At 42.7% G+C, this 27,388-nt stretch overlaps 3 protein-coding genes across 4 annotated transcripts; 2 read left to right on the plus strand and 1 right to left on the minus strand.

Annotated features, from left to right (window-relative positions):
- The first annotated feature begins 659 nt into the window (after positions 1–659).
- LOC311130089 (protein-L-histidine N-pros-methyltransferase-like) lies at positions 660–6,655 on the plus strand. Of its 2 annotated transcripts, XM_084162753.1 has the most exons (6): positions 660–814; positions 1,019–1,180; positions 3,942–4,132; positions 4,273–4,482; positions 4,555–4,739; positions 5,004–6,655. In XM_084162753.1, exons 2-6 carry the CDS (start codon positions 1,085–1,087, stop codon positions 5,213–5,215), a joined length of 894 nt encoding a protein of 297 aa, XP_084018879.1. In that variant the 5' UTR covers positions 660–814; positions 1,019–1,084; the 3' UTR covers positions 5,216–6,655. The 2 variants fall into 2 exon arrangements, with proteins under 2 accessions (XP_084018879.1, XP_084018878.1); XM_084162752.1 differs by lacking the exon at positions 660–814 and having other exon boundaries at positions 925–1,180.
- A 363-nt stretch (positions 6,656–7,018) lies between these two features.
- Positions 7,019–22,015, plus strand: LOC311130116 (ER lumen protein-retaining receptor 2-like). Its single transcript, XM_084162800.1, has 5 exons — positions 7,019–7,335; positions 8,810–8,910; positions 18,538–18,696; positions 18,815–19,067; positions 20,569–22,015. The coding sequence occupies exons 1-5, from the start codon at positions 7,245–7,247 to the stop codon at positions 20,601–20,603; spliced, it is 639 nt and encodes a 212-aa protein (XP_084018926.1). The 5' UTR covers positions 7,019–7,244; the 3' UTR covers positions 20,604–22,015.
- A 39-nt stretch (positions 22,016–22,054) lies between these two features.
- LOC311130102 (uncharacterized protein) lies at positions 22,055–27,354 on the minus strand. The gene is made up of 7 exons (XM_084162775.1): positions 26,733–27,354; positions 26,079–26,281; positions 25,861–25,962; positions 25,600–25,695; positions 25,379–25,489; positions 25,145–25,268; positions 22,055–25,011 (listed from the first exon to the last, which is right to left on the minus strand). Exons 1-7 carry the CDS (start codon positions 26,758–26,760, stop codon positions 22,283–22,285), a joined length of 3,393 nt encoding a protein of 1,130 aa, XP_084018901.1. The 5' UTR covers positions 26,761–27,354; the 3' UTR covers positions 22,055–22,282.
- Positions 27,355–27,388: the final 34 nt, after the last annotated feature.

Genomic DNA, 27,388 nt, shown 5'->3' on the forward strand with positions numbered 1-27,388 from the left:
ACAGGTTATTGACACTTTTTTACTATTACGTGGGGGACTTTAATTAGAAAATGTCCGAAATTCCGTGGCCCGGAAATGCTTTTTTAGTGTTGCTAACGAGACGCTGGTCATGATGACAGTTCCCGCACAATGCAGCAGGAAGTTAGCCATAGCTAGCTACATGTCCTACCTAACTCCAGTAGCTTATGGATAACTACAAATATGCCACCCCCACAGACATTTCTCTGTGCATCTTGTCTCTCCACTTAACGTTAAGTCACACCAGACAACTGAAACTGTGTTGAGGTGATTGAAAATGCCATCCATCTCGGCCGATGTGTGGTCTGGGGTGTGCATTGTTGGACAAGACTATGGTGGAAATATTTAGATGTAACACAGGAAGCAAACGTATTTCCAGATTTTCCCCACCCCTATAATTTTCTGTAGGTTTATGGTGCTTTCAAGACAACTGGGAACTCGGATAAAAACGAGGTCGAATCATGACGTCAGTGATCTTCAGGTCATTAAGTCGGGGCTCTAGAAAGAGGCCCGAGTTCCCGAATTGGAATTCCGAGTTGGATGACCGTTCAAACGAATTTTCCCAGTCGGAGCTCGTTTTTTCCCGAGTTCCCAGTTGTTTTCAATGCACTGAAGTAGGAAATCGGAGATTTCCCAGTTTCGAGTTACCAGTTGTTTTGAACGCGGCATTGCTTGGCTGGCAGTCTTCGGATGTGACGGTTACAAAACAATTGGAATTGAGCTGAAAGTATTTGCACAACGGATTGAGATGTCGAATAAATAACATGAGGACTCCAAAAGGTCACCACGCCTTCAGGTTTGTGTTTTTGTTATGTTTGGACCTGAAGGTATGCACTGCGTGTGCTATCACAATTGGATACTCTCTGGGTAGCTAGCTAATATTACATCTGTCTAACAACTTGAAAATCTAGTGACCAGTCAGTCAACAACCAGGCTGCAGCAGGCACTTTTCCATAGCTGCCAAATCTGTTGCGTTATTGTCAGTATGTGTCATCTACAGCTGAGGACATTGCTTTTTGTAGCGTGGGTGTTGGGCTACATCGCCTTTCTGCTCGCAACTAGAAAGATGTGGACGGGGAAATACGTGCGCAGTCCACTCGCTCGTTCACTTTTCATGAACATGGTGAGCGAAAGCGAAGAAGCCGGACAAGAAACCCAGGAGGTAAGTGGTTAGCTACAGAGTTACCTTTAACCCTCGTGTTGTCCTCCCAAATGCCTTACGCCTTTTGTCCTCTGGGGTCAAAAATGACCCCGCCTGGTTTGACTGTTTATAAAGCATACAGTATACATTTTCAATCAATTCTGTGTTACATCTTTATTCTTACTTCTGTTCAACCCATTACTATAATTTTTTTCATTTGTTTTGGAATTTAGAGCCAATAGACCTTGTTTACATAAAAGTATACCCTGTTTTTAAGTAAAAATACAATGAAACTATGAATTATTTTGACCTATTATTATTTTGACTATTTCACTTATCACTGAGTGGTATTTGTAAAAGTTTAGTGAGGATGCTGTTTTTGAATCATTTAATTTTTATTAATGACAGCCCATAATCACACCTTTTGTCCTCTGGGGTCAAAAATGACCCCGCCTGGTTTGACTGTTTATAAAGCATACAGTATACATTTTCAATCAATTCTGTGTTACATCTTTATTCTTACTTCTGTTCAACCCATTACTATAATTTTTTTCATTTGTTTTGGAATTTAGAGCCAATAGACCTTGTTTACATAAAAGTATACCCTGTTTTTAAGTAAAAATACAATGAAACTATGAATTATTTTGACCTATTATTATTTTGACTATTTCACTTATCACTGAGTGGTATTTGTAAAAGTTTAGTGAGGATGCTGTTTTTGAATCATTTAATTTTTATTAATGACAGCCCATAATCACACCTTTTGTCCTCTGGGGTCAAAAATGACCCCGCCTGGTTTGACTGTTTATAAAGCATACAGTATACATTTTCAATCAATTCTGTGTTACATCTTTAGTCTTACTTCTGTTCAACCCATTACTAGAATTTTTTTCATTTGTTTTGGAATTTAGAGCCAATAGACCTTGTTTACATAAAAGTATACCCTGTTTTTAAGTAAAAATACAATGAAACTATGAATTATTTTGACCTATTATTATTTTGACTATTTGACTTATCACTGAGTGGTATTTGTAAAAGTTTAGTGAGGATGCTGTTTTTGAATCATTTTATTTTTATTAATGACAGCCCATAATCACACCTTTTGTCCTGCCTGGTTTGACTGTTTATAAAGCATACAGTATACATTTTCAATCAATTCTGTGTTACATATTTAGTCTGAAAATAACGGTAGTTGTTTAATACTATGCTCTTTATGATTCAAACAAATTTGAAGTAATTTGATTGAATTATGGGTGTTTTACTAAATGTAATAACTTCTGTTGTCCTCTGGGATCAAAAAGACCCCGCAGCACAAAGTTTACATACTGCTTGGCAAAACATCTTTGATCATGTTTCTTTGATGTGTGGGGTCAAAACATCTTTGATCATGTTTCTTTGATGTGTGGGGTCAAGCAATGGTTATGACAACAACAACAACAAAAAAAGTATTTTCTCACAGGTGTTTGGGCATTTCACATTTTAGTCTGAGAGAGACAGGCAGCACAATGAGGAGGCAGAAGTTTTATAATGCACAGGAGGCTTGCAAGATAATTTTTGAAATAAAAGAAAATAATGACCAGGAGGACAATGCTGCACATAATGAGGATGAATCAACTGATGAAGAGGGTTCAGGGTCAGCTGGGTCCTCTTCCTCAGATTCTACCTCATCTGTTGATTCTTCGTCTTCATCATAATAGATGATGTCCTCCACTTCTGACACTTCTTCCATTTCAACTTCAGATTCTACCTCATCTGTTGATTCTTCATCATAATAGGTGCAGTGCTCCACTTCTGACACTTCTTCCATACCAGCTTCAGATTCTACGTCATCATCACGTTCATCCATTTCCTTATATTCATAATCATCTTCCATTTCTGCAGCAGGAGATGTGGGGGAATCTTCGGAGGAAGAAGTAGCATGCTGTCTGTATGTTGGATCTATCACCTCATCATTATGTTCCTCCTCTTCTGACCCTGAACCCTCTTCATCAGTTGATTCATCCTCATTATGTGCAGCATTGTCCTCCTGGTCATTATTTTCTTTTATTTCAAAAATTATCTTGCAAGCCTCCTGTGCATTATAAAACTTCTGCCTCCTCATTGTGCTGCCTGTCTCTCTCAGACTAAAATGTGAAATGCCCAAACACCTGTGAGAAAATACTTTTTTTGTTGTTGTTGTTGTCATAACCATTGCTTGACCCCACACATCAAAGAAACATGATCAAAGATGTTTTGCCAAGCAGTATGTAAACTTTGTGCTGCGGGGTCTTTTTGACCCCAGAGGACAACAGAAGTTATTACATTTAGTAAAACACCCATAATTCAATCAAATTACTTCAAATTTGTTTGAATCATAAAGAGCATAGCATTAAACAACTACCGTTATTTTCAGACCAATTGATGAATAAAAAACATATTTTGTCGGCAAAAGATTTAATTTGGGGTCAGAATGACCCCAGGACAACAGGAGGGTTAAACAAATAAACAACTCGATTTGCTGTCAGAGTATATCACACTTCTCCCTGACATGATTTTGCTTAAGTGAGCATTTTAAAGGCACGATTGTGCATTCAGCAAGAACCAGCTACTGTATTTCCTTGGTTGCCAGGTGGAATAGAAGTCATATTTCCTTCTCACTCAAATATTCAAGAGTTTTTCATATTATGAAGAGATTGATACAAAGACCGGATAAACCAGTGTTGTGGTAATGAGTAGTTGTCATCACTGTCTCTCGCACTCACCCACTTCTCCTCCTCCTTTCCCCTGCCTCCCTGCTCCTCAGTGGTACAGGTGTTCTCCAGACATGTTGGGGGAGGTGGTTAGGCCTCTGTTTGTGCAGAGCCATCTGGACCAGGACACCCAGGCTTTTCTGAGACGCAGCATAGAAAAGTCTGGCTGGATGTTCACCCAGTTCTACCACTCCTTCATCTCCACTGTCCTCAGCCCCCTTGTGTCACGCACGTCCATCAATGGGTAAGTAAAGACAGCGTTTTAATGCTGTCATTATCTCTGTCTTTCTCATGCCCTCCTGTCTTCGTCTCTACTTGCTCTCTTCTCACCCTTTTCAATATTTTTTTGCCAGGTACTCATTCTTCTCTTTTCTTCTCTCCCAGGTTCCTAGGTCGTGGCTCTATGTTTGTGTTCTCTGCGGACCAGCTCCAGCAGCTGCTCCGCGTCGGCCCCGAGTGGCGAGGGGAGAGACTGCTGGACCTAGGGGCCGGGGACGGGGGCGTCACCGAGGTGATGGGAGCCCACTTCAGAGAGGTCTACGCCACTGAGGTTTCTCCTCCCATGAAGTGGCACCTCCAGAGGAAGAAGTACAGGTAAGTGATACACACACACATACACACCACACACACACCACACAGTCTCTGATGTCCTCTTCTTTCTCGTAGGCTTTTAGGTATTGATGAGTGGCAGCATACTGGGTTCCAGTATGACCTGATCAGCTGTCTGAACCTGCTGGACCGCTGTGACGACCCCCTGGATCTCCTCAGGGGCATCCACCGCTCGCTGGTGCCCAGCACGGGAAGACTCATCCTGGCCGCTGTCCTGCCCTTCCAGCCCTGGGTGGAGATAGGTGAGATGGAGCACAGATCAGTGATACAGGATGAAGACTTAGGGCCATGTCCTTACTTGAGACTTTCAGCTAAATCATATGTTGATGTCAATGAGATATTTGTGTGAATGTGCATGGAACAGCTTTCATCCTTTCGGGCTGAATAGTTACAGTATTTAAAATAAAAGATATGGGGACAGGTAGAATACTTTTATTGTTGTTTCAGCTGCCACAAGGCCTTTTCTAGACTAGTCTCCTGAATCTGAGTGTTTGTTCTGTCTCTAGGTGGGAAGTGGCAGCGCCCCAGAGAGCACATCAAAGTGAAGGGGAAGAAGTGGGAGGAGCAAGTCACCAACCTGTCCAATGAGGTGTTCCGGGAAGTGGGGTTTGAGGTGGAGGCAGTGACTCGGCTGCCGTACCTGTGTGAGGGAGACATGTACAAAGATTACTATGTACTGGACGATGCTGTCTTCGTCCTGAAACCTGTGGAGGAGTGAAGTCAGTTACTGTATCTTGGGGTGCATCTCAATTATCCAAATGTGCATCCTTTCCATGTCTCCTTCCTTCATCTGCACTAATCTTAAAACGAACGACCGTCCTTCCAACGGGACTGGACCATAGAGAATGGGCTGGTTTGACATTGCAGCCGACAGTACAGGCGACTGCTGACTGACTGATCTACAACTCAATTAGCATCATAAATAACTACTCATTATTTGTAGATCGGTCGGTCAGTCACCAATTACCCACAATGCATCATGGATTTGATGCTCTCAAATACGGCCAATGATAAAGTCGTCTAGGGGCCAAAAGGCTGTATTAGAATGAGCAGCGCCATTGAGGGCTTCCACCATTTTAATGTAGTCAACTGGGTGGGACTTCCAAATTCATTGACTGATCCCTCCTGGTGACCCTGTTGGGAGTCATGTCCAACTGGGTCATTCATTAGTAGGGATCAGCCAATCGTGAAGAAAATGTACTACTTCAAAATGGAGATGGCCTCAATGGCGCTGTCACAGATGCTATAATGGCACAGATACAAAGATGAGTCCGCTATCTCTATGGACTGGACAAGGTTTTGCCATGTTGTTTTTACTCATCCTGTGTTTTCAGATGAGTGCAGACCGAGGAGAGGAAGCCACTTTAGACTATAGTGATGCATCCGCTGACCTTTCCTAGAGCATCTGTGTACAGTAGATACAGTAGAAGGCTTCATCTGACTGGCTGCTGGATTTGTATTGAATTAGTGGAGGTTAAGCAAGATATTTTCTTAATTACTATTGAGAGGATTTCTCATTTACATTGCCACTTTAATTGGCTCTTTAAAGTCAGCTGGTGAATCCTGGTTTGAAATTTGGGTAGTGCCACTGTTTACCAACCGTCATGTGTCATACTGTGTCATACCTTTACATTCTAAGCAACAAAAAAAATAAAAATGGAAGTTTGCCATTGAATATAATAAGTTGATTTGAATATAACATATCATAACTCTGTAAATGATAGGGAGGGAGGATCTCATCTTCTGTGCCAACATATCACTGTGGAAATTGACTGTTCTTGGTTGAAGTATAGTGATGTAAATGTATTGTCTTAGGTTGGGTTGATTGGTCATTTTTCCAACAATAACATTGTTGGACATAACCGGCTGATCTCATTGATTTAGTCAAGCACAGATGGAGGGAATTCTTTCCCTGTCTAGTTGTCTTAAGGTTTAATTATAAGCACACTGTTTCTAACTGTTGTATTATCAACTGGGCAGTAATGTTCTGTTACAATGAAATCTGGATTGATTACTTATAGCAATGTGAGGCATTGTCAGTGAATATCTCCCATCTACAGTTTTATAGGCAGCAGAACAAGTTTACTTTAATAATGTTCCACTCAGTGTATTTTACTTAAAGTAATATCACCTCAACAAATAAAATATTTTTCTGTGACTTATTTAATTATTGACCTTCATATTCAATAGTAGTTAACTTGTTTTATCTTTAAAGTGCAGTAAAAGTTTGAGATGACGTGTATGTGCAGTATGTATCAGAAAGGATGTAATTTGCATGAAGGATGTATTGGATGCCAGTGTCATGTATTATGTGCATTTGAGTGACTCTTGTGAGTCTATTTAAACTTTTATTTGAATATACTCTCCAATGTAGTTGTTCATTCCAATGTCAAATTCTCAGATTAGTCTGTAGTTTAGTTTTTTAAATAAATATAGTAGAATGAATAGAAATTCAATTTCTGTGATCACGGACGTGCCCCTCATACGGGCGTGTCCCATTCTGTAACGTCAACTTTTTCCCGGCTTGCATTTGGGCGCCGCTATAGTTGGCCACGTCTCCTGGCCACGTCGCGCATTACTTGACATTTTCCCATTCAGACCGAGAAAAACGTCGATTTAGGTGCCAGACAGAACCTCTTATAAGGTTTAAAACCGGTCAGTAACGGAGGCTAGAAGGTTGTATTTGTTTTGACGGGTATAAATTCGTGCTAACGGAGGCAACGCCGCCTGCAGCACCCAGCAGAATCATGAATATTTTCAGATTCACTGGCGATCTTTCCCATTTAGCAGCCATCATCATCCTACTGCTAAAAATATGGAAAACCAGGTCGTGTGCCGGTGAGTAAGATTCACATTTGGACTATTTGCAAGTTGCATACATCTCCGATTTCCATCTCCATTCCAGCTAGCAAAATTTCCTTGCTGTGCAGTGGATTATTGTGTTGACAAGTTAGCTACTAGCTAGGTAACGACGTTAGCGCTTGTGGCTTTATCAACCAGATTGTTAGCGTTGATGTTAGCACGGCCTAGTTAACAATGTTGGGAAAGGCCAAAATACACCTAACTAAATTAAATGCACCTAAATCCCAGTGATCATGACACATTTGGTTGGTTCGTGTTTGAATACAATGTTGGTTACATTCAAACTAACTAGTTGTCTTAAATTGAGTCTCCCATTCATTTACTGACCAGGCAGTGATGTGAGGCAACAGATCTGGGCACGTCAGTTTGGGGGCACCCATCAGTGCAGCGGGCGAATGCGCCACTAACCGGTTTCCGTGTGTGATATGTCATGCATCATCATCCCTGTTGTAGTACTGAAACCTGTTAGTTTATTTTGCGTTCAAAGCAACTGGGAACTCGGAAACAAACGAGCTCCGACTGGGAAAAATCGATTTGAATGGTCATCCAACTCGGAATTCCAACTCGACAACTTGGGCCTCTTTTTAGAGTGCCGACCCGAAGATCACAGACTTCATGATTTGACCTCGTATTTTACCGAGTACAGTTATTTTGAACGCCCATGCCGATGCTACCCTGGCCTGACCTCTGACATGGCAGCGCTGTCACTGAACGCTGATAAGAGAAATAGCTGTCGAATGCACAGCTAGAGCAGAACATTGTGACTTGACCTTATACAAAATGAAATTGGTTCAATTCCAATGTCCCCTGGGAATACAATGTTTGTTGCAGTCTGTTGTGTAAACTGGTTTGGGGTTAAAGGTCAGGTTTAGGATGTATTATCTGAGCTGTCAGAGGAGGCACTGATACCTGTCATGGATCAACAACTTCAGTAGGCAGGTGGCCCACACAAGAGTTTGGATTTGTGAAACCAATTCCAGTCAGGCAAAAATCAGTTTATGCTCAGGTATTGAGCCTGTCATTAGGAACATTATAATCACACCACTGCAAGCACTGAAGTTGAATACATTCTTTAGTATACTCTAGACTAGCAATGTTATTAATGTATTGTGAGCTTCTTGATTACAAGTGGGTGTGAGGAGACATCTTGCCACTTGACAGTGTTTGCAGGCAGGCCTTCTGAGGGGCAGCTGTGAGTATCTATGCCTGTTTAGATTGCCTGTAATAAAACGCCTTGGAAGTCTTACAGTTCTTATCACAGTCATCACTATCTGGCCATGCTAGAGAGGACAGAAGCCTGGTGCAGGGCCTAACTGGGTTAGCATGTGAAATGGGATAAAATTAGCTTGCCAGGTTTGATTTCCTACCAAGAGGCCACCACAGAGTTCGGGAGAGTAGAGCAACCTCTGACGTCTCATACACCTGTTGGTTGGTTGTTTCTCTCTGAAAGGTATCTCCGGGAAGAGTCAGATCCTGTTCGCCTTGGTGTTCACCACACGCTACCTGGACCTGCTCACCTCCTTCATCTCCCTCTACAACACCACCATGAAGGTGAGACACACACCATGGACCCCCTCACCCCCATGAGGGTGGCAGGCTCATCCTCTTACAGCTCTTTGTCCAAGTAACACTAACTCCAAAAAGTTTTGGGACACTGTAAAGTCCATGGAGAATAAGAGCACCTCCTCCCAGCTACCCACTGCACTGAGGCTAGGAAACACTGTCACCACAGATAAATCTACGATAATCGAGAATTTTTAATAAGCATTTTGCTACGGCTGGCCATGCTTTCCACCTGGCTACCCCTACCCCGGCCACCAGCTCTGCACCCTCCGCTGCAACTTGCCCATGCCCCCCCCGCTTCTCCTTCACCCAAATTCAGATAGCTGATGTCCTGAAAGAGCTGCAAAATCTGGACCCCTACAAATTAGCTGGGCTAGACAATCTGGACCCTTTCTTTCTAAAATTAGCTGCCGAAATTGTCACAACCCCTATTACTAGCCTGTTCAACCTCTCTTTCATAACGTCTGAGATCCCCAAAAATTGGAAAGCTGCCGCGGTCATCCCCCTCTTCAAAGGGGGTGAAACTCTAGATCCAAACTGTTACAGACCTATATCCATCCTGCCCTGCCTTTCGAAAGTATTTGAAAGCCAAGTTAACAAACAGATCACCGACCATTTCGAATCCCACCGTACCTTCTCCGATATGCAATCTGGTTTCCGAGCTGGTCATCGGTGCACCTCAGCCACGCTCAAGGTCCTAAACGATATAATAACCGTGATCGATAAAAGACAGTACTGTGCAGCCGTCTTCATCGATCTGGCCAAGGCTTTTGACTCTGTCAATCACTGCATTCTTATTGGCATACTAAATAGCCTTGGTTTCTCAAATGACTTCCTCGCCTGGTTCACCAACAACTTCTCAGATAGAGTTCAATGTGTCAAATCGGAGGGCCTGTTGTCTGGGCCTCTGGCAGTCTCTATGGGGGTGCCACAGGGTTCAATTCTCGGGCCGACTCTATTCTCTGTGTATATCAATGATGTCGCTCTTGCTGCTGGTGACTCTCAGATCCACCTCTACGCAGACGACACCATTTTGTATACATCTGGCCCTTCATTGGACACTGTGTTAACAAACCTCCAAACGAGCTTCAATGCCATACAACACTCCTTCGGTGGCCTCCAACTGCTCTTAAACACTAGTAAAACTAAATGCATGCTCTTCAATCGAACGCTGCTTGCACCCGCCCGCCCGACTAGAATCACTACTCTCGGCGGGTCTGACTTAGAAAATGTGGACAACTACAAATACCTAGGTGTCTGGTTAGACCGTAAACTCTCCTTGCAGACTCACATTAAGCATCTCCAATCCAAAGTTAAATCTAGAATCGGCTTCCTATTTCGCAACAAAGCCTCCTTCACTCATGCTGCTAAACATGCCCTCGTAAAAGTGACTATCCTTGACTTCGGCGATGTCATTTACAAAATACAGTGGGGAAAAAAGGATTTAGTCAGCCACCAATTGTGCAAGTTCTCCCACTTAAAAAGATGAGAGAGGCCTGTAATTTTCATCATAGGTACACGTCAACTATGACAGACAAAATGAGAGAAAAAAATCCAGAAAATCACATTGTAGGATTTTTAATGAATTTATTTGCAAATTATGGTGGAAAATAAGTATTTGGTCAATAACAAAAGTTTCTCAATACTTTGTTATATACCCTTTGTTGGCAATGACACAGGTCAAACGTTTTCTGTAAGTCTTCACAAGGTTTTCACACACTGTTGCTGGTATTTTGGCCCATTCCTCCATGCAGATGTCCTCTAGAGCAGTGATGTTTTGGGGCTGTCGCTGGGCAACATGGACTTTCAACTCCCTCCAAAGATTTTCTATGGGGTTGAGATCTGGAGACTGGCTAGGCCACTCCAGGACCTTGAAATGCTTCTTACGAAGCCACTCCTTCGTTGCCCGGGCGGTGTGTTTGGGATCATTGTCATGCTGAAAGACCCAGCCACGTTTCATCTTCAATGCCCTTGCTGATGGAAGGAGGTTTTCACTCAAAATCTCACGATACGTGGCCCCATTCATTCTTTCCTTTACACGGATCAGTCGTCGTGGTCCCTTTGCAGAAAAACAGCCCCAAAGCATGATGTTTCCACCCCCATGCTTCACAGTAGGTATGGTGTTCTTTGGATGCAACTCAGCATTCTTTGTCCTCCAAACACGACGAGTTGAGTTTTTACCAAAAAGTTATATTTTGGTTTCATCTGACCATATGACATTCTCCCAATCCTCTTCTGGATCATCTTAATGCATTCTAGCAAACTTCAGACGGGCCTGGACATGTACTGGCTTAAGCAGGGGGACACATCTGGCACTGCAGAATTTGAGTCCCTGGCGACGTAGTGTGTTACTGATGGTAGGCTTTGTTACTTTGGTCCCAGCTCTCTGCAGGTCATTCACTAGGTCCCCCCGTGTGGTTCTGGGATTTTTGCTCACCGTTCTTGTGATCATTTTGACCCCACGGGGTGAGATCTTACGTGGAGCCCCAGATCGAGGGAGATTATCAGTGGTCTTGTATGTCTTCCATTTCCTAATAATTGCTCCCACAGTTGATTTCTTCAAACCAAGCTGCTTACCTATTGCAGATTCAGTCTTCCCAGCCTGGTGCAGGACTACAATTTTGTTTCTGGTGTCCTTTGACAGCTCTTTGGTCTTGGCCATAGTGGAGTTTGGAGTGTGACTGTTTGAGGTTGTGGACAGGTGTCTTTTATACTGATAAGTTCAAACAGGTGCCATTAATACAGGTAACGAGTGGAGGACAGAGGAGCCTCTTAAAGAAGAAGTTACAGGTCTGTGAGAGCCAGTAATCTTGCTTGTTTGTAGGTGACCAAATACTTATTTTCCACCATAATTTGCAAATAGATTCATTAAAAGTCCTACAATGTGATTTTCTGGATTTTCTTTTTTTTTTCTCAATTTGTCTGTCATAGTTGACGTGTACCTATGATGAAAATTACAGGCCTCTCTCATCTTTTTAAGTGGGAGAACTTGCACAATTGGTGGCTGACTAAATACTTTTTTCCCCCACTGTAGCTTCCAACACTCTACTGAGCAAATTGGATGTAGTCTATCACAGTGCCATCCGTTTTTATACTACCCACCATTGTGACCTGTACGCTCTCGTTGGCTGGCCCTCACTACATATTCGTCGCCACACGCACTGGCTCCAGGTCATCTATAAATCACTTCTAGGCAAATTCCTGCCTTGTCTTAGCTCATTGGTCACCATAGCAACACCCACCCGTAGTATGCGTTCCAGCATGGAATATCTCACTGGTCATCCCCAAAGCCAACACCTCCTTTGGCCACCATTGCTTCCAGTTCTCTGCTGCAAATGACTGGAACGAACTGCAAAAATCTCTGAAGCTGGAGACTCTTATCTCCCTCACTAACTTTAAGCATCAGTTGTCAGAGCAGCTTACTGATCACTGCACCTGTACACAGCCCATCTGTAATTAGCCCACCCAACTACCTCATCCCCATATTGTTATTTACATTGTTATTTATTTTGCTCATTTGCACCCCAGTATCTCTATTTGCACATCATCTTCTGCACATCTATCACTCCAGTGTTAATACTAAATTGTAATTATTTTGCACTATGGCCTATTTATTGCCTTACCTCCATAACTTACTACATTTGCACACACTGTATATAGATTTTCTATTGTGTTATTGACTGTACGTTTTGTTTATTCCATATGTAACTCTGTTTTCTTTTTTTTTTTTTCGCACTGCTTTGCTTTATCTTGACCAGGTCGCAGTTGTAAATGAGCACTTGTTCTCAACTGGCTTACCTGGTTAAATAAAGGTTAAATAAATAAAATAAAATAAAAACTAACACACCCCAACCATGCTCTGTAGTAGTGATCTACTCACAAGTCAATACAAGTGCCGTTAAGTTGACACACCCTTGTATGTCCAAGGTTCATTGGTGTGTGTGAGTGGGTGTGTCCAAAGCGTGTACCTCTAACTATGGATACCGCTAGTTAGTACATTTAAAACCCAACAAGCAGCTAATTTGTTAACTTTCTCGTCTGTCTGTGATTGAGGTTGCTTTTAGTAAGGTATCTACAGTGCCTTTAGAAAGTATTCAAACCCCTTCATTTATTCTACATTTTGTTGTTACAGCCTGAATTCAAAATGCATAAAATATATATATATTTTTTTTTCTCACCCATCTACACACAATACCGCAAGACAGTGAAAACATGTTTTTAGAAATGTATTAAATGAAATACAGAAATATCTCATTTACATAAGTATTGACACCCATTTGATATGACACTCCAAATTGAGTTCCGGTGCATCCAATTTCCTTCGATCATCCTTGTTGTGGCTACAACTTGATTGGAGTCCACCTGTGGCCAATTCAATTGTTTGGACATGATTTCGAAAGAAACACACCTGTCTATATAAGGTCCCACAGTTGACAGTGCATGTCAGAGCAGAAACTATACCATGAGGTCGAAGGAACAGTCCGTAGATTTCCAAGATATAATTGTGATGAGGCGTATATCTGGGGAAGGGTATAAAACCATTTCTAGAGTGTTGAAAGTTTCCACAGTGGTCTCCATAATTGGGAAATGGAAAAACCATAACTACCCAGACTCTGCCTAGAGCTGGCCGTCCGACCAAACTGAGCACCGGGCAAGAAGGACCATGGTAAGGGAGGTGACCAAGAACCCAATGACCACTCTGACAGAACTACATAGTTCCTTGGCTGAGATGGAAGAACCTGCCAGAAGGACAACAATCTCTACAGCACTTCACCAATCTGGGCTTTGAGAGAGTGGCCAAACGGAAGCCACTCCTGAGAAAAAGGCACATGGCAGCATGCCTGGAGTTTGCAAAAAGGCACGTGAAAGACTGAGAGCATAAGTCAAAATATTCTGTGGTCTGATGAGACAGAAATTGAACTGTTTGGCCTGAATGCAAAGTGCTATGTCTGGAGAAAACCAGGCACAGCTCATCACCCGTCTAACACTATCCCTACCGTGAAGCATGGAGGCAGCATCATGCTATGGGGATGCTTTTCAGCGGCAGAGACTAGGAGCCAAAAACAGGCAAATCTTTGAGAACCTGCTTCAGAGTGCAAACGACCTTAGACCTGACAATGACCCCAAGCATGCAGCCAAAGCAATGCTGGAATGGCTTCAGAACATGAATGTGAAAGTGGCCCAGCCAAAGCCCAGACGTGAATCCTATTGAAAATCTGTGGAAAGACTTGAAGATTGCTATTCACCGCAGCTCCACATCTAACTTAACAGAGCTTGAGAAAATCTCCAAGGAAGAATGGGAGAAAATCCCCAAATCCAGATGTGCAAAGCTGATAGACATACCCATGACGACTCAAAGCTGTAATCGCCGCCAAAGGTGCTTTTACAAAGTATTGACTCGGGGGTGAATTCTTATGTAAATTTAGATATTTATGCATTTCTATTTCAATAAAGTTGCTAACATTTCTAAAAACATTTTCACTTTGTCATAATGTGGTTATTGTGTGTAGATGGATGAGAAAAAAATAATATTTTAATACATTTTGAATTCAGTCTTTAACACAATGTGGAATAAGTCAATGGGTATGAATACTTTCTGAAGACACTGTGGTTAACTCAGGGGTCTGCAACCTTTTCTAGCATTTACTACTTTAACCTGTCGCAAGCTACAATTTTTTCTATATATATATATTTTTTTTATAGCTTTCAAATTGGCACATTCTTCTCCTCTAACCTGCAACTCTTCCCCGGGTCCTTGGTGTACAAGAGATGTTTTCTGGCAATATACCTGCTAAATACTCTAAGGGGAACCAATAACATGATTATTTTCCCGAATTCAGTGTCCTGTTTTATTTTCCTGTTTTGGGATTTATTTCGGTACTCAATGTTACAATTATTCATAGAGAAACAATGAACATGTACAGTTGAAGTCTGAAGTTTACATACACCTTAGCCAAATACATTAAAACTCGGTTTTTCACAATTCCTGACATTTAATCCTAGTAGAAATTCCCTGTCTTAGGTCAGTTAGGATCACCACTTTATTTTAAGAATGTGAAATGTCAGAATAATAGTTAAAAAAATAATTTCTTTCAGCTTTTATTTCTTTCATCACATTCCCAGTGGGTCAGAAGTTTACTTACACTCAATTAGTATTTAGTAGCATTGCCTTTAAATTGTTTAACTTGGGTCAAACGTTTCGGGTAGCCTTACACAAGCTTCCCACAATAAGTTGGGTGAATTTTGGCCCATTCCTCCTGACAGAGCTGGTGTAACTGAGTCAGGTTTGTAGGCCTCCTTGCTCACACACGCTTTTTCAGTTCTGGCCACCAATTTTCTATAGGATTGAGGCCATTTGCGACAAAGCTTTAACTTCCTGACTGATGTCTTGAGATGTTGCTTCAATATATCCACATCATTTTCCTTCCTCATGATGCCATCTATTTTGTGAAGTGCACCAGTCCCTCCTGCAGTAAAGCACCCCCACAGCATGATGCTGCCACCCCGTGCTTCATGGTTGGGATGGTGTTCTTCGGCTTGCAAGCAACCCCCTTTTTCCTCCAAACATAACGATGGTCATTATGGCCAAACAGTTCTATTTTTGTTTCATCAGACCAGAGGACATTTCTCCCAAAAGTACGATCTTTGTCCCCATGTGCAGTTGCAAACCGTAGTCTGGCTTTTTTATGGCGGTTTTGGAGCAGTGGCTTCTTCCTTGCTGAGCGGCCTTTCAGGTTATGTCGATATAGGACTCGTTTTATTGTGGATATAGATATATTTGTACCTGTTTCCTCCAGCATCTTCACAAGGTCCTTTTGCTGTTGTTCTGGGATTGATTTGCACTTTTCGCACCAAAGTACGTTCATCTCTAGGAGACAGAACGTGTCTCCTTCCTGAGCGATATGACGGCTGCGTGGTCCTATGGTGTTTATACTTGCGTACTATTGTTTGTACAGATGAACGTGGTACCTTCAGGCATTTGGAAATTGCTCCCAAGGATGAACCAGACTTTTGGAGGTCTACAATTTTTTTTCTGAGGTCTTGGCTGATTTTTTTGGGAGGGATTTTCCCATGATGTCAAGCAAAGAGGCACTGAGTTTGAAGTTAGGCCTTGAAATACATCCACAGGTACACCTCCAATTGACTCAAATGATGTCAATTAGCCTATCAGAAGCTTCTAAAGCCATGACATAATTTTCTGGAATTTTCCAAGCTGTTTAAAGGCACAGTCAACATAGTGTATGTAAACTTCTGACCCACTGGAATTGTGATACAGTGAATCGTAAATGAAATAATCTGTCTGTAAACAATGTAGATGTCCTAACCGACTTGCCAAATCTATAGTTTGTTAACAAGAAATGTATGGAGTGATTGAAAAACAAGTTTTAATTACTCCAACCTAAGTGTATGTAAACTTCCGACTTCAACTGTATGTGTTCTGAGTCCATGACAATGCTTGAATCGCATCAGAAGACCATTATTGAGGTCTAATTTGATTTTTGTTGTTAGTGTAATTCCTCTTTTAATTGCGCATCTAGCAAGAGAGGAATGTGTAGGTCTAGCAATTTTCTGCTGTTGGCCTACTACTGCAGCACGTCATGGCAGTTTGCAAAACAATGGCCACCCAATTGATACAAATAATCATATAGTCAGGTAAGTCTACTTTGCAGTTAACATTTAATTGAGATTTGAGAAGGTTTTTTGGCAAAGTCATTCTGTCTACCCACAAGATGGTTATCATTAGCATCACTAACTGGCTACATAGACAAACGCGCACACCAAACCGACAGACGGGCAATATTGCTGAACATTTATTGACAGATGTTGTTACATTTGGCTTTTTAAGCCAATAGTGGCTAATCGGGGGTGGGATAATGTCAATGTGGCTTTGATTGGATAGTAGCAGGGAGATTTATTTTTGACAGTTTGCAATGGAACACTTTTAAAAAATGCATGTACAGTGCATTCGGAAGGTATTCAGACCCCTTGACCTTTTCCAGATTTTGTTATGTTACAGCCTTATTCTAAAATGGATTAAATTGTTCCCCCCCCCTCATCAATCTACACACAATACCCCATAATGGCAAAGCATAAACAGGTTTTTTGAAATGTTAGCAAATTTATTAGAAATAAAAAAACGGAAATATCACATTTACATAAGTATTCAGACCCTTTATTCAGTACTTTGTTGAAGCACCTTTGGTAGCGTTTACAGCCTCGAGTCTTCTTGGGTATGACGCTACAAGGTTGGCACACCTGAATTTGAGGAGTTTCTCACATTCTTCACGGCAGATCCTCTCAAGCTCTGTCTGGTTGGATGGGGAGCGTCGCTGCACAGCTATTTTCAGGTCTCTCCAGAGATGTTCGATCGGGCTCAAGTCCGGGCTAAGGCTGGGCCACTCAAGGACATTCAGAAACCTGTCCCGAAGCCTCTCCTGCGTTGTCTTGGCTGTGTGCTTTGGGTCGGTGTCCTGTTGGAAGGTGAACCTTCGCCCCAGTCTGAGGTCCTGAGCAGGTTTCATTAAGGATCTCTCTGTACTTTGCTCCGTTCATCTTTTCCCTCGATCCTGACTAGTCTCCCAGTCCCTTCCGCCAAAAAATTTCCCCACAGCATGATGCCAGACGTGACGCTTGGCATGCAGGCCAAAGAGTTCAATCTTGGTTTCATCAGACCAGATAATCTTGTTTCTCATGGTCTGAGAGTCCTTTAGGTGCCTTTTGGAAAACTCCAAGCTGGCTGTCGTGCGTTTTACTGAGGAGTGGCTTCCATTTGGCCACTCTACCATAAAGGCCTGATTGGTGGAGTGCTGCAGAAATGGTTGTGCTTCTGGAAGGTCCTTCCATCTCCACAGAGGAACTCTGGAGCTCTGTCAGAGTGATCATCTGGTTGTTGGTCACCTCCCTGACCAAGGCCCTTCTCCCCCGATTGCTCAGTTTGGACGGGCGGTCAGCTCTAGGAAGAGTCTTGGTGGTTCCAAACTTCTTCCATTTAAGAATGATGGAGGCCACTGTATTATTGGGGACCTTCAATGCTACAGCCATTTTTTGGTACCCTCCCCAGATCTGTGCCTCGACACAATCCTGTCTACGGACAATTCCTTCGACATCATGGCTTGGTTTTTGCTCTGACATGCACTGTCGACTGTGGGACCTTTATATAGACAGGTGTGTGCCTTTCCAAATCATGTCCAATCAATATAATTTACCACAGTTGGTGTCCAATCAAGTTGTAGAAACATCTTAAGGCTGATCGATCAATGGAAACCGTATGTACCTGAGCTTTGTCATTATGGGGTATTGTTCCTCATCAATCTACACAATTTTTTTGTTTAATCCATTTTAGAATAAGGCTGTAACGTAACAAAATGTGGAAAAGTCAAGGGGTCTGAATACTTTCCAAATGCACTGTACTTTCAGAATTGATTGGCGAGCTACTCATAGGTGGGCTGCAAGCTACTGGTAGCTGGGGATCTACCTGTTGGAGACCCCTGGGTTAACCTAACTTGGATTTAAACACACACACACCTACCTACCTTCCAAGCTACAGTAAAGGGATCGTCGAATCAGAGTGCTGTATGTATCGTCTCCCTTGATTGGTGGATTGTATTGTTTCAGGTCATTTACATTGGCTGTGCGTACGCCACCGTGTACCTCATCTACACTAAGTTCAAGGCCACCTACGACGGTAACCATGACACCTTCAGAGTGGAGTTCCTGGTCGTCCCCGTGGGAGGGCTGGCTTTCCTTGTCAACCACGACTTCTCTCCTCTCGAGGTAAGGCCACACACACACACACAGTTGTCTTGGCATGATGAGGGCATACTGCATCAGTGTCTTATACAGCAACTCTCCATCTCCTCTCCCTTCCCATCTCCTCTCCCTCCCCCTCCAGATCCTTTGGACGTTCTCCATCTACCTGGAGTCGGTGGCCATCTTGCCCCAGCTCTTCATGATCAGTAAGACTGGCGAGGCAGAGACCATCACCACCCACTATCTGTTCTTCCTGGGCCTGTACCGGGCTCTCTACCTCATCAACTGGATCTGGCGCTTCTATTTCGAGGGCTTCTTCGACATGATCGCTATCGTGGCCGGTGTCGTTCAGACAATCCTCTATTGCGACTTCTTCTATCTGTATGTAACGAAAGGTGAGTCGAGCTGCAGTCTTCTTCCAACTTATTTCCTAAGTGTGATGCTGTAGTGTCCTTTTATTCACTTATCTTAGTCGCAGAAACTGTTACACAAAGAGTGCTTGGAGTAATGCCCCATTCACATCGTGACGTATTTCATTACGCCGTATGTCATCTTCATGCAATCTGGTTCCGTTACTGGACGGAGAGCATAGAAACCCCATGTTCTCCATCCAGTAGCGGAAACATATTGCATGAAGATGACACAATGCAAGACAAGATGGAGGACAGCCTAGTCTCTTGTCAGAGATCACATTTATTTTGGGAGATTGCAAAATTGCTTTTTCATTCAATACAGGAGAAATGTATTGTTTCAGGTGATAAGAAAACGTTTATTTTAATAACTTTTTCCTAAACTTGTTTCTCACATTTTCTTGCAAGTCAAGCTATTTTACAGAGCAGCTAGCTAGCTAAAAGCCATTATTTCTAGCTTATTAAGTGGCTAGATAGCTAGCCTACGGTAGCTAAAAGCTAGGTACCATCAAAAAAGTAATTACCATCACAAACTTCAACTGAAGGCAACAGTCATTATATAATTGGTTTAACAGCCAGTGTGTATATTTTAACATTACTATTAAAATAGTACTCACTTATAGGAATGGTTAATTGTTTACAAGCTGCTAGCAATCCCATAAAGCCATCGCTGAAAATCACAGATCTTCATCTTGTTCACCTGTATATAGCTTCTTACTTGTTCTTCTTTTTAATTGAGTGTTTGTTCTACCTTGTTATTGTTAGTACTACATTGATATTGATTACTGCATTGTTGGGTTTATAGCTTGCAAGAAAAGCATTTCGCTGTACTTGTGCACGTGACATTAAAACTTGAAACTTCTGTAGTTTGGTAACTTCCTGTTCTATTGACGGACTTTGGCTGCGTTGAAGTGCACTGATGACGACACAGAGTTTGGAGAAATTTAAAAGTATGCACCATCCGTTTCGCAACGGAGCCTTCAACCGCAAGGCGGCGCTGCGATACCACTCCATTGCATACGGTCCCAATTTAAATGAATGACATCCGGTGCAACGCAACAGACTGCTGAGATGTAATGTGAATGAGGCATTAAGTGTTCTATGGGGTACGTTTGGACGCAAAGCAAAAAAAATTGAAAATGGGGCTGGGTATATCGCGCATGGTGACTTAATGAGGCCGTGCAGCATAAATAAGCTAGCATGAACTTTGACTTGTGATTCGTCAGAGCCTGATAGTACCGTTATCTTACTCCGTTCTATATTGACTGGGAGCTATAATGGTTCAGCATTTGTATACGTTGGCTAACTAACCAGGCACTTTACTCCTACTCTCAATGTGGAAGCCTAGGGTCTTAAAGTCCAGTATATACGATTGGCTTGTCACTGTCAACACTCACCAGGAGCGTCTGGTATCCGTTGTCACAGATGTAAGAAGAAAATGTGCTGAGCTCATCCGTTGAACCTAAACATCTCTCCTCTGTTTCAGTACTGAAAGGAAAGAAGCTAAGTCTGCCAGCCTAAGTGCCAAAGATCAGCGATTTGGCAGACTCGTGGGGGGGGGGGGGCAGCAAAGGAAACCATTGACCACCCCCCCACCTCTCCCCTCCCAGTGTAAGATGCGTCAGACAGAGTTAGACTTTTACAGTTTGTCCCGTCTCCTGACCACTATCAGCGACACCCATGGGCCTGTTCAGGGGGCTGCAAACTTAAGGGCTCTCAGATAGAAATGTACTGTGTAGAACAGATACGATTGTTATGTAGAGCTAGAAAATCGTTGTCGGCTCAATTCATTATATTTCTATCTGCAACGCTTTGAACGCTTCACCTCGCTGAATACACCCCAGAACCAACCTGAAGAGGCCATCCGCAGCTTTCGGACTTCTGTTTGATGCATCTTGCCTTACTTTTTTTATTACTCTGTATAAAGGAAGAAAAAAAGTAATCATTTTTCTACATAAAAATGTGTGCTCTCTCTCTCCGATGATTTGGCACATTAGTGAATGAGAGCCGAAAACAAATTGCCTTTGATTTGGCACTGTAAAATATTGGAGCCGGCTTCTTGTGGTGGGATATTGACTAAACCGTTTGTAAGAGTATTTGCAAACTCAATAAATGTACATTGTTTTGTCCTGAATCCCAATGGAGCGGAAGTGTAATACAGGCGTTGTATCCCCTTGGCTTTGGCTGGAAAACCTTGTTTTGAGGATATTGTGTACATTCCTGTATAAAGATGGCCAGTTAAAACTGTTCATTCATTTCCTGGTCAATACTTAATATCTCCCCAAACTGACAAGATAAAATAAAAAACAAATCAATGTGAAGTTGGAATTTACCTGTAACTGTCACCTGCTATTTGAATTAACTGTATATTTTCAGTAGATTTGAGACCTATATCACTCACACCCCCATAGAGATGTTTTCACTGATACAGTAACTGCTGCATCTGCATTGCTGTAAATGGCTTTCATTTAAATTCACATTTACACCAAAACATTTTCTTAGCCCATTGTTTGATGGTGTATCTATATTTAAATATCCAAGTCTAATTTCAAAATGGCTCTTCTAAAAGTGTTGGAAATTAGTTAATAGGCTACCAATGCAGGGATCAGCTCCTGAAACCGTTCATGTTCTATTCAGTTATATATTTAGTGTTACTTTCCTTCTTTCAGTAATGGACAATGTCCATAGAATTGTCTACATGATGTGCATATTGTTGAGCTCACTTTAGAAGAGGTCTAGCTGTTGATCTTTGTGACAAACATGATTCTATGGGCATTGTTGAATTGGAACCAGAATTATTTTCTTATTTTAAAGGCATCTGCCTATAATTTTTGTCCTCACAGGCAGATCATTCCATCTTGTTAGGATTTTTTTTTACTGAGTTTTCTTTTGCATGATGTTGCCACCACAAATAAAGATTTTTATGGGAAACATTTGGCTCTGGCTTTCTGACTTGACTGAATGAGAAGTGAGTGGTGTGACTGTACTTTATTAATCCCAGAAGGATAAATTGGTTAAGTAATCACAACAGCCATAGTAAAAAAAGAAATCTATAGAGATACTCAAAACATTATACATAGTAGGATTGCTAGAGCATGTTCAATTCAGGCAGTGTTATTTGCTACTGGCTACATAAGCTACATATTTTGCAGTTAATTTACAACAATTGAATAACACAATCAGTATATATAGAACATTGACTAATAAGCTGGGTGGCATTTGTCTCGATGAGTCCGCAAACGGTCTCTACGATTGAAAGCTTTCCCGCAATCCATACATTGGTAGGGCTTCTCTCCCGTGTGAGTCTTCATGTGTCTGCTCAACTGATGGGAGGTGCCGAAGGATTTGTCACAGGTGAGACATGGATACGGCTTCTCCCCGGTATGACTTCGCCGGTGTATGGTGAGATAATGGGCTTGAACGAAACCCTTCCCACAGTCCTTGCACTTGAACGGCCGCTCTCCAGTATGGTATCTCATGTGTATCCTCAGTTCAGATGCCGATTTGAAAACCCTTGTACACTCCTTATATGTGCAGGAATAAGGATTCTCCCCTGTGTGAATCAACACGTGTCTTGCCAATGGGGCAGGGCTGTAGAACCCCTTACCGCAGTAGGAGCACGGGTAACGCACCCCTTTGTGGTATACATTCTCATGCATCTTCATTTGACCTTTGTCCCTGAAAACTTTGTTACACTGGGAACAAGGGATGCGTTTCACCTGAGGAGTGTGAACACGATTCATGTGTGATTTCAGAATCCCCTTGGATTGGAAAGTCTTTCCACACTCCCAGCAAAGGCATGGTTTCTCTCCCGTGTGCTTTCTCTGGTGTGTCACAAGAGCAGTTTCAAAATGGAACTTCTTTGGACAATGGGAGCACTTGTATGGGGGCTCCCCGCCAGTGTGAGTCCTCTGGTGTCTGATGAGAGCTGCTAAATCAGCGTAGCTTCTCTCGCAGTAGGTGCAGCGGAACGGCCCGCTGAACTGATGGTCATCCACGTAGTGTCTGGAGAGGTACCTTATCACATTGAAGCTCTTCTCACACATGGTGCATTGAACCGGTTTGTGCTCTACCTTGTGTATTGCAAGCGTTTCTTGGTCTGGGAACATCCTTCGGCAATAGGCGCAGCGAAGCGGGTTGTGGATGCGCTTGTGTGCCGTCAGTGTGGATTTTAGCCCGAATTCCTTCCCACACTCGTTACACTTGTGGACTTTCTTTTCCCCCAATTCAACAGGTTCACCCTTCTTCACCTTGCAGAACAGTCTCATGTGCCTCCTCAATACAAAGTCGAACTTGTACTTCGACCCACAACGAGGGCAAGCATGTGGGCGCTCATCTGAGTGAGAGAGAATGTGATATCGCAGGTATCCCAATATAAATTTATGGCAAATAGGACACCTTGCACAGCGTTTGGATGATCCTACTGGTGCACTGGGTTCCGGGGAAGAAGATGGGTCTTTGGTTGCATTGGTGGAGGACGACTCACTGTCCTTAGGAGTTTCCTCAATAGGAAAGACACATCTTTCAATATGTTTCTGGAAGCTTCTCAAGGTCTTGTAAATCTTCTTGCAGGTGGGACATCGATAGGGCCAGTCACCAGTGTGGGTAACCATGTGTTTCCTCAAGACTGCAGGACGCTGGACGACCTTACCACACACCTTGCATGTCCTACGCTCCAGGGACCTTTTGGCTCTTGCGGATGACCCCTCCACAGAATGCATGTAGGTGAAGGCAGAATTCTGTTTGCTCAGAGTTGCAGAGAGTTGTAGGATTTCTGCTTCACATGTCATGCTCTGCTGGTGTGTACTGCCTGATGGCCCTTGTTCTGTCTGCCCCGCAGCTGGAAGAACACTGCCCTCTCCAAGCTCCCCTTGTTGACGACTCAGAAACAGACAAGCCTCTTCATGAGCCTTCACACTGTAATCGTGCTTGAAAGTCCTCTCACAGTTACTACATTGATGGATGCCTTTCTTCGGATGGGACTCCATGTGGATCTTCAGTTCAGAAGGGTTAGGGAAGACCTGTTCGCACACTCTGCACTTTTTGGGCTCGGTGTGGATAATCTGATGCCGCTTCATGCTTGAACTTGTGGCTAAAGTCTTCCCACAAACTGGACATGTCTTGCAGACAATGCGTTTTTGGTTTTTTTCGTTTTGGGCTACTTTTTGTCCTGGCGGACGCGGTAAAATTTTCTTCAACATCAGACCCTTGTATTGCATCACTGATATGGACGGCCCACTTTCCTCAGGCATTTCCTCAATAGGAAAGACACATTTTTCAGTATGTTCCTGGAAGCTTCCCAAAGTCTTGTAAATCTTCTTACAGGTGGGACATTGATAGGGCCAGTCACCAGTGTGAGTCACCATGTGTTTCCTCAAGACTGCAGGACGCTGAACGACCTTACCACACACCTTGCATGTCCTCCGCTCCAGAGACCTTTTGGCTCTCCCGACGACCTTTTGATTGGATGTGGGGGTCTGTGTTACGTTAGCGATAACGATCCCTTGTAGGTCCACGGAGGGCTTTTGTATCATGGAGGATATGATTTCTTTAGACACGCCTATGCTTATCTTTTGTCCAGGTTTGGCCTTTCTTCTGCATTTTTCACTATGGGTTTCCTCTTTCTTTTGGGGGGGCTTTTTGAGAAGTTTGAAAGGCTTTTCTATCCCATCTTCCCCTATAACCATCACTGTTTCATACTCCGGATCCACCTCTGTCACTTGGTCAGCAAACTCTGCATCATCCTCATCACTAACAGAGGAAGTTTTGTTTTTCTCACATTCCCCTGACCTGCTATCCACCCCTTCCCTTTCTTTTACATCCATACTTGTTCCTTCTTTCTCCACCTCTGTTGAAATCACCACCCGTTCCACAGGAGGAAGACAGAGAGCTGAGAGAATGCAGTCCCCATCGGTGGAAGATGGAGGGTCTGTGAAAAAATGAATAAGGGAACCAAAACTCAACACAGTAATGCTCGATAGATGTAATTTGCCATTTGGGTGTGACAAAACAAATCCATCATATAAAGCATGAAAATGATGGGTCCTGTGAGAGATGCCTACCATGGTTGTCCAGTGGGCTGAGGTCTCTGTGGTACTGAAGCAGGGTTTTCAGCTGCTGAGGGTGAGACACAGACTCAACACATTCCTCCAGAACAGATGGAACATCGCCAAGCAGCGAGGAAGCCTGAAAAATTAGGAATACAGAGTTAGAAGGAATATAGGTAGAATTCCCACAAAGCCTAAGTGCCAAGCCCATGGTTCCTCTATATGATTGTATTTTATTTCTATAAGTACCTGTTGGAAGTTTGATATGGGAAGTAGCTTCTCAAGTCTCGAAAGAAATTGCCACATGAGTTTCTGTATGGCTGCGTCATAACTGGGACCAAATTCTACAGGAAAAACATCCTAAAACAGAGTAATGAAATATGAGCTATGAAAACATCTCAGAGGAGACTATTATTTAATTTGTGGAAATGACCCACGGCTATTCCATACCCACATACTCACTCACTGACCTGGAAGAAATGTTTCCTCTCATCTGAGTCTTTCAGAAGGGTTTGAACCAGCCCCAGGAAGTTGGATTCAGATAATCCTACCTCTGCATCAGTCGCCTGAAAAACAGAATATAAACATGTTGCCTTCATCAGGACATCTAGATGATAGCTTGTCATTTAGTCTGCATATGTTTTTGCCATAATGTATCATTGTCATATCAGAAATATGTCTATGACTGACTGATTTAGACAGTAGCTGAGTCTCTACCCTAAGGAGCTCACCTGTGTTCCCCAGAGAGGTGTGAGGGTCTGTATCCTGTCCAGGTGTGGCTGAATGGTCTGGGGGTCTGTGATCGGCTTAGAGCGACACAACTCCAGCACCAGCTGAAACCAGAGCAAACCAGTAAGGAATACTTATTTGCGACAGTAAAGATGACTAAATATTATCATATCCCATCGTTCCCCACATAATGAGCACTAGTTCCGTCTCTCCTTCTCACCCGTGCTCGAAGACCCAGAATAAGTTGGGCCCTCTGACTGTTGTTCAGAAGCTCTGGAACCATCTCTGTGACCATGGTAACAAACTCCTCCAGCATCCCATAATCCATCACATGTCTCTGCTGTATTGTTTGCCAGATGGCTGCTGAGACCAACCGCAGTGGTGGGACCATGAGGCGCAGAGAGGGGAGAGGAAGAGGGGGACCTGAAAACAGATATTGACTTAGTTGTTCACAAATCCATTTATAAGCACCTCTTATTGCACATCACACTATAACTTGTTGACCAAACAATAAAACAATCAAAGATGTGAGAACGATGAGCAACAATTAGTTAATTAATCAAATGTATTTTATAAAGCCCTTCTTACATCAGCAGTTGTCACAAATTGCTATACAGATACCCAGACTACAACCCCAAACAACAAGGAATGCAGATGCAACGGGCTTTGTGACAAAGACATGTTTTTTTTTTGTTTATGTTCTTCAGGTCGCAGTTGTTCTCAACTGGCTTACCTGGTTAAATAAAGGTTAAATAAAAAAATCAACATTCGGTTTCAGGAAGTTAGCCACTTAGCTAGCTAGCTCGCCATGTAGCTACTGCTATTCTTCCTATCCACTGTCTAGCTACCTTTTTAGCTAAAAGTCATGTTTTACCTTTTCCCCCATGGATGTGTCTTTCCATCTTGAGTGTTCCTTGCCGTTACATCCGAAAACGTTAGGTATGATAATGAGGTTAATAATAGCCACGTTTACTCGTAAATTTGCACAAAAAAACGTTAGCTCGTTATCTTTTGTACCTCAATCAAAGATGGTGGCTCAATGGTCGTTTTGGTCCCGATTTTACATCCGTGTGGAAGCTATTTCGACACTGCAATGGTTCCGCACAAGATCGCTAGAGCGAAACAAAAAATTACTCGCTGGCGCAGAACAGAGCAGTGCAATTAATTCCATACGGAATAATTTTACAGTAGGACTGCTGACCAGCGCTTCCGTTAATAGCGCAATGACAAAGATGTTCTATTATATTGACAAGATAGTCGAGTGACCGCTCAACAATGGAAATACTCCGATATAAATTCGTAACAACCTAACCATTACGAAACTAATATTCGATCAAATAAGACGCACGTTGCTAATTAGCAATTAAATATTTGTGTTGACCAAATTCGATACTCTCATTGACCTCCATACAAAAAAATCCTCACTTCGTGGTCTTATCTTTGGGCGGAGTAAACTCTCTCGCTTCGCCTCTTCCTCTCTGTCAATGAGCGCTTCCTGAGGCAAATCTTTGGCGCCTCACATTCACGAAC

Source organism: Coregonus lavaretus, assembly GCF_964263955.1.
Source record: "Coregonus lavaretus genome assembly, chromosome: 1".
Lineage (NCBI taxonomy): Eukaryota > Metazoa > Chordata > Actinopteri > Salmoniformes > Salmonidae > Coregonus > Coregonus lavaretus.

Excerpts from the sequence above, each read along its gene's own strand:
- LOC311130089 (XM_084162752.1), top strand. The coding sequence starts at position 1,004 with ATGTGTCATCTACAGCTGAGGACATTGCTTTTTGTAGCGTGGGTGTTG. Across the intron at positions 4,133-4,272 it reads TCACGCACGTCCATCAATGG|GTTCCTAGGTCGTGGCTCTA; the intron begins GTAAGTAAAGAC and ends CTTCTCTCCCAG. Across the intron at positions 4,483-4,554 it reads CTCCAGAGGAAGAAGTACAG|GCTTTTAGGTATTGATGAGT; the intron begins GTAAGTGATACA and ends TCTTTCTCGTAG.
- LOC311130116 (XM_084162800.1), top strand. The coding sequence starts at position 7,245 with ATGAATATTTTCAGATTCACTGGCGATCTTTCCCATTTAGCAGCCATC. Across the intron at positions 8,911-18,537 it reads TCTACAACACCACCATGAAG|GTCATTTACATTGGCTGTGC; the intron begins GTGAGACACACA and ends GTATTGTTTCAG. Across the intron at positions 19,068-20,568 it reads CTATCTGTATGTAACGAAAG|TACTGAAAGGAAAGAAGCTA; the intron begins GTGAGTCGAGCT and ends CCTCTGTTTCAG.
- LOC311130102 (XM_084162775.1), bottom strand. The coding sequence starts at position 26,760 with ATGGAAAGACACATCCATGGGGGAAAAG. Across the intron at positions 26,282-26,732 it reads ACACATCCATGGGGGAAAAG|GTCCCCCTCTTCCTCTCCCC; the intron begins GTAAAACATGAC and ends ATCTGTTTTCAG. Across the intron at positions 25,963-26,078 it reads TTCTGGGTCTTCGAGCACGG|CTGGTGCTGGAGTTGTGTCG; the intron begins GTGAGAAGGAGA and ends CTCTGGTTTCAG.